Raw genomic sequence first — 7,127 nt, 5'->3', positions numbered from 1 at the left:
ATCAACCTAGAGCTCGTTGTATTTCTATTTTAACGGGCCATTTATCTATTATATATTTTACAAAATAACGCTTTTATTTTTAGTTAATTAAATAGCATTTCGTCATTATGTTTAAAGAAAACATTTTTTTTTTCATTTTTACAAGCTTTTATTTAACATGCTTCCTTCTGTCTGTCGTCATTCTGTCTATCTGTATAAATGCATTCGACTTTTATTTTTTATATACCGTATATAGAGAAAAAATCACACACTGCCGGAACACCACCCCTGTGAATTTGAAAACAAAATTTCGCAGATACCTCCTCTGGAGAATTCTCAACAGCTTTCCAAAGTTTCATGGAATTAGGTGAAGGGTGTAGTAATGCATTAAAAACAGACACACTTACATACGTTGATTTATATATATATATATATATATATATATATATATATATATATATATATATATATATATATATATATATATATATATATATATATATATATATATATATATATATATATATATATATATATATATATATATATATATATATATATGGATGGATGGATGTATGTATGTATATTTCTTCTACTTTCTACACGCTTTTATTTAACTTCCCATGAGTTAGCAGTCAGTTTGTCTATCGTCATAGATCAAAACGTGCGAGCCCAATTTCGGCACTTCTAAATGACACATTCGTTTCAAGGTTGGCATGTGTGTCATCATTTTTTTTTTGTTTTTAGTGCATTATTACATAAAAGCTGGCTTTTAAAAAAAGATGGGTATGGGTATGGGTATGGGTATGGGTATGGGTATGGGTATAGGTATGGGTATGTGTATGTCTATGTCTATGTATATGTGTATGTGTATGTGTATGTGTATGTGTATGTGTATGTGTATGTGTATGTGTATGTGTATGTGTATGTGTATGTGTATGTGTATGTGTATGTGTATGTGTATGTGTATGTGTATGTGTATGTGTATGTGTATGTGTATGTGTATGTGTATGTGTATGTGTATGTGTATGTGTATGTGTATGTGTATGTGTATGTGTATGTGTATGTGTATGTGTATGTGTATGTGTATGTGTATGTGTATGTGTATGTGTATGTGTATGTGTATGTGTATGTGTATGTGTATGTGTATGTGTATGTGTATGTGTATGTGTATGTGTATGTGTATGTGTATGTGTATGTGTATGTGTATGTGTATGTGTATGTGTATGTGTATGTGTATGTGTATGTGTATGTGTATGTGTATGTGTATGTGTATGTGTATGTGTATGTGTATGTGTATGTGTATGTGTATGTGTATGTGTATGTGTATGTGTATGTGTATGTGCATGTGCATGTGCATGTGCATGTGCATGTGCATGTGCATGTGCATGTGCATGTGCATGTGGAGGTGGAGGTGGAGGTGTGTATGTATGTGTGCATTCTGTGAATACGATAACTTGAGTACCGTTACAGCTAGGTTGATGAAATTTCATATGTAAGTATTTTTTCGAATGCGAAGTTTTGTGTCAACTTTTCCGGTAACCGGAAGTGGAATTTATTCTACTTTTGATTTGTAAAAAGCCTATAACTTTCCTACTATTTCAGATAGATAAACGATATTTCAAATATAAGTAAAGGGTGTGATTTGCTACCTTCTTTTAAATTTTGAGTTATTTCCGTTGACCGGAAGTAGTATTTTATGCTGAATATGAATTTATAAAGTTCTAATAATATTCCGCACTATTATACACATATTGTTTGTCGTTCACTGGGTGCGCAGTTCTTTTTTTGTTACCAATATCATGTGATGAAACAAGTAAGTAGAGTATGTCGTTTATAAATCTTAAATATCGAAAGAAGCAAGACAATTGTATGATTTAAAACAAATATCACAATTAGCTTTAAATAATTTTATTTCTTGAAGACAAAAAAGAGTCTACGTTATCTCGTTAAAGCGGTCTAATTTTCATCTCAGAGCGCTCAACCGAATAATACTCCGTTGTTGTGTGGACCCAGATAAGACCTTTAAGCCTCTCTTTACTTGCCCATTTGCCGTTCAGATTTGAGTCATGACATGCGTTGAACCACCAACCTCCGGTAAAAGTCTGTGCGCAATTTACCCCTGACAGGTCGTTGTCCCTGTCACGAGTGCTAAACTTCATGTCGTTGTGTTTTCCAGAAAAAGAATCTCCGGCATTCCCCCCAGTGTAGTTGCTGACCTTCAACCTGTAACCTTCCGCCTCTCCATACAAGCGAAACCTGGCGAATCTTGCGGTGTAGTTAAAGTTGTAGTACGTCAAATCAATCTTCAGCTCGTAGCGTCTTAGTATCGTCAGACGGTGAACGATCTCGTTGCCCAGCCAAAATTCCCCGACATCCACATCTCCGAACCCGTACTTGTAGTCCTCCCACGTCTTATCAAAATCTAGATTTCCATTTGTTCTTCTCTGTATCACCATCCATCCCCCGCCGTCTTCTGTGTCACACATTACCTCAAGTCCACTTGAAAGGATGACAACTTGTCTAGGTTGGGTGCTGATACAGTTCCTGCAAGTGTCCATGGAGAGAAGTTCATCTATGCTGCCACGCTTCGATTTTGTACTGTTGTCATTGTATGTGTTGCCGTTGCCGTTGTCTACAAAAATAGAGTTTATGCTATGCATAACAAAAAAAAATGCAACAAACCAGCTATGTTTAAAGGTTAAACACTGTATTGTTCCCGAGGTGTATGTGCATTATAATAACTGGGTCTACGACAAAGTCCCGAAAGACACTTGGCCAAATGCCGTTTGCCCGAATGAAAACTTGCTCGAATGGGACAAATGCCCGAATGGAGAAAAAATATATTTGAACAATTTATATACAGCTAATAAAAATTAATTCTTAACGTCTGCTTGGGAATACTTAATACTAATTTTTATCCTCTCTTTTTGCTTAGATAAGTATTGATTATCAAAATGTCATTAACTATCAAAACTAATTATTAATATAATGTAATTTTTTCCGGGTATCGGTCGCATTCGGGCAAGTGTGCATTTGGGACATCGATCTTCGGCAAAACGTCATTCATGCAAGTGTCTTTCGGGAAAACGTCCGGCTTTCTTAATATCTAAACGTTTAAGCAGTAATCATTGATTCGTCGATAATGGCTAGACACAACTCGATTGCAAACATTTTTTCCCAATACAGTGGTGTTGAAAAAGTGTGCATTTTCACACTTTTTTGTAGGTCTCCATGACAACCACAACTACTAGAGGCGACTATATATTATTTTTGTCTAAAGTATTAAAAAAATTAACGTATGGACGTATGGATTTATTGAACACCAAAAATGATGTTATTGAATTTTTTTTTACTGTGATGTCTGGCCTTAAAAGATTGTGAAAAAAATATTTAAAAAATAAAAACAGATGGCTGTAACAGCAAAAAAAAATTGATTAAGTGACAACTATTCTAAGTAATATAGAGCCACTGGCACGGGTAGGGGATCAACCACTGGCCTGAGTATAATTAAAATGACTACTGGTTTTAGTAAGGATATGTTAAATGGCCTGTTTAGCAAAGTGGCCTAAGTAGCAAATCGATCACTGGACTGTGAAGTGATGTAACCACTGGCCTATGAAATGGAGTGACCGCTGGAGTGGACAGTAAAGGGATTACTGGCTTAGATATGGATGTGACTACTGTCCTGGTGGCAAAGTGACAATTTGCCTGTGTAAGCAAATAACTAGTAGTGCCATGACCAGCAAAAATGACCACAGCCTGGGTAAGGAAGTGAACTCTGGCTTTGGTAAAGTAGTAGCTGTTTGACCTTTATAGCTAAGTAGCCGCTGGATAGGGTAAAATGCGACCACTAGGATTGGTAGCAAAGTCAATACTTGCCAGGGTAGCAAAGTGATCCGTTTCATGGGTAGAGACTAAACAACTGATGCTTGACATATTTCCGTATTAACTAGACCAATAAAATACTCATCCAATCCTTGCGTCGTACTCACCTGCACGGACACCAGAGACAAGGCACACAAGGACACAAAGTTGCAGGAGCATTTGTAAGTTGCCTCGTCAATCAGAGAGTGAGAGAGGAGATGGTTTACCGGGCCGACTCGTTGTATTTATACACAAGACCTAGTTGTTGTTTTACAACCAGGGGCGGAGTTGGCCGACCAACACCCGATAAACTCGATATATTTTAATTCTATCACATTATGTTGGTGTTTCTATATTTATTTGTTTGTCTGTTTGGTTACACATTCACATACACATGAGAGAATCTGCACTCTGCTTAGTGCTGTAAAATAATACGTATTTAGGTAGAGAATAATGCTATTTTTTTTACCAAACTATTAATGAGAAATTTATTTAAAGACGTTAATAAATTATTGATATATTCATTGGTAGTTTAACCACTTAAATTATAAAAGTTCAGAGCAATGACTTTACTTAAATTGTCACATATGATTTATTTATTTTTTATAACAATAATGGAGGCTTCTATCGAATATTTTGTTGCCCATTCAAAAGTTTAACGCATTATAAAGCTAATTTTCTGCCGGCTGTAACTTTAACGATACTTTCGTTTGCTATTTTTATTAGGTTTCAACACTATTATCAATTTTCGGCATTTCTTGTAATCTGAGTATACAATAAATTTCTCTAGATCTAGAGATCAGCTGTCGGACGAAGGGAAAGTCATTCATAGATCTAAAATCTATAATCTAGGTCAATCCAAAATTAATTAGTTAAAAATAAAAACCATTATAAAATCACAATAAATTATTGAGTTTCTTTATAAAACTATGTTAGTCCTTAAATATTTGATATAAGTCTTTTCTTTTTAGCTTCAATGATCATCTAATTCGAGAATACATGGGATTTATCTATCTTAGGTTCTAGATCTAGAACTACGGAAAAACTAGATCTAAGACTTAAGTAAGCACTAGATTATTTCAGGTCTTAATTATTTTATATAAATCTTTGTTTGTTTAGCTATGAAATTGGCTAATTTGGAATATAATTTAATTTGAAATAATAGGGCCTATCCAGGTAACTGACGTTTCTTACTTTGTAGTTAATTATAATAATTATGTTCTATTTTGTAAGTGCCCACATAGCTAAGATGATAGTGTAATAGTTACCTTTCGGTTCTGACACACCACGACAATACTAAAAATATTTTTCATTTTTTTTTTAGATGTGAGTGATAAAGTTGCCTATCAGGACTTCACAGGACACAGGGCAGGTGAAGTAGAGTTCACCTGTTTCTGTGTCCTCAGCATATGAAAGGATTGTGTGGTCAGACCCATGCTCGTCTGAAATTAGTGTTTTAAAACCACATAAACATGTTGTCTGAGACTTGACAGGACACTAGGAAGCTGAAGTAGAGTTAAGTAGGTCCAGAGTTCACCATAGACATCAGCATTTGAAGGGATAGTGTGGGGCAGGTAAAATAGAGTTGACCTGTTTTTGTGACCTCAGCATAATAATATGAAGGAATAGTATGGTCAGACCCATGCTCTGCCGGAATAGGTGTTTTTAAAAGACAAAAACTTTCGAGGTGTGACTTCGTTTTGAATGTGGGGTCTGGTATTTTTGTGACGATAAGTGACAGGCCTGATGTTATTTCTGAATGACCCCCAAACCCAGTTATCCAAAGGATATCGGGTGGTCTAGTGTATATATATATATATATATATATATATATATATATATATATATATATATATATATGTATATATATATACTAGCTGCATCCCGTGCTCCGCCACGGTAAATCTTTTTTAAATGTACCAACAGAACAAAACTAAACACAACACAAACGAACGCAAAAAAAAAAAAAAAAAAACGAACAAACAAACACAACACTCATAACATAAACACAATTTAAATGCAATCATGAAGGCATATTGCTCACAGTCTAGCCCGTAGCGCCAAATCGCGCCCTTTCCGGTGATTTGCACCCCCCTCAAACTTTCGATTTGCACCCCTTCCCCCCCCCCCCCCCCCGCCGTAAAACTTTCGATTTCCACCACCACCCCCCTCGCAAATTTTTTCCAACCCACTTTGGCGCCCCCTAAGGTCGGCACCCGGGGACATATGCCCCCCCCCCCCCTCGCTACGCCTCTCCTATAAAACCCGAAAGATAGAATAATAATTAGAAAACAGTATAAATAATAGGCAGTATCTATAATATATACAATATTTCACTTTATCCATTCACGCAATTTATTTCCAGCACTTTAAATTTTAAAAATTTACAATAGAGTTTCATAACTAAAACGATTGCGCACCTAATGAACGTGATGACGCGTCTATAATAGTGCTGAATAGTTGATTAAAAATTATAAGTAATAAACAGTAGGGCCTACATTCAGTGAATAAAATAAATAAAAGATTGCCTTTTATCAATCCATGCTATTTATAATTTTCTAACAATAATTTCCTCTTACACATCCGAATAATTTGCATTCACATTTTGCTAATTATATTATTGCAACACTAATTCCTTCTATGACGAACGTATATTTGCATTCACATTTTTTATTAGCGTGAGTTTAATGTATTTTTAAATTACCTCCTTTGTCAAAATTAGAAAAGAGTTAAATTAATTTGATTTTTATACCGTACTGTTATTATGTTATTAAAATGTATCCACTTTTTCTAGGAATATAAATGATATTTGACATTGATCCTTTTAATATGTTTTAGCAATGTGCGTGTATTTAATATTTTCTTTAAGTTATGCAAAAGAGTAAACACAGTGGCAATTATAAAATAGCTCTATGTCGTTATATAAACAAACCCTACTCTATTACTTATAATAAGACACTGCAGTGCACTGAAAAGCACTGCATGGTGCGATGCTTACTTTTATGGTTCCAAAAGCTATAGCGATGACGGAAGGAAGGAAGGACTGACACACTACCTAGCCGCTTATATTATAGATATATATATATATATATATATATATATATATATATATATATATATATATATATATATATATATATATATATATATGGTTCCCAGAAAGATGCGCAACGGAAAAAAGCGCACAACAATATGCGAAATTCAAGAAAAGCCAAACAGAAAAAAGTGCAAACGGAAAAAAAGGGCAAACAGAAATTGCCGCACACCGAAAAGTGCGCAAA

General features: G+C 34.7%; 1 protein-coding gene across 1 annotated transcript; it reads right to left on the bottom strand.

Annotated features, from left to right (window-relative positions):
- Nucleotides 1-1,878: 1,878 nt before the first annotated feature.
- Nucleotides 1,879-4,060, bottom strand: LOC131948570 (ficolin-1-B). The gene is made up of 2 exons (XM_059310162.1): nt 3,975-4,060; nt 1,879-2,614 (listed from the first exon to the last, which is right to left on the bottom strand). The coding sequence occupies exons 1-2, from the start codon at nt 4,024-4,026 to the stop codon at nt 1,929-1,931; spliced, it is 738 nt and encodes a 245-aa protein (XP_059166145.1). The 5' UTR covers nt 4,027-4,060; the 3' UTR covers nt 1,879-1,928.
- Between the last annotated feature and the right edge of the window lie 3,067 nt (nt 4,061-7,127).

The sequence above is a fragment of the Physella acuta genome, unplaced genomic scaffold (assembly GCF_028476545.2).
Source record: "Physella acuta isolate Inbredline_101_S28 unplaced genomic scaffold, ASM2847654v3 ptg000648l, whole genome shotgun sequence".
Classification (NCBI taxonomy): domain Eukaryota; kingdom Metazoa; phylum Mollusca; class Gastropoda; family Physidae; genus Physella; species Physella acuta.
Note: the sequence above shows the minus strand (reverse complement) of the source record. Positions and strands in the feature narration are given on the sequence as shown.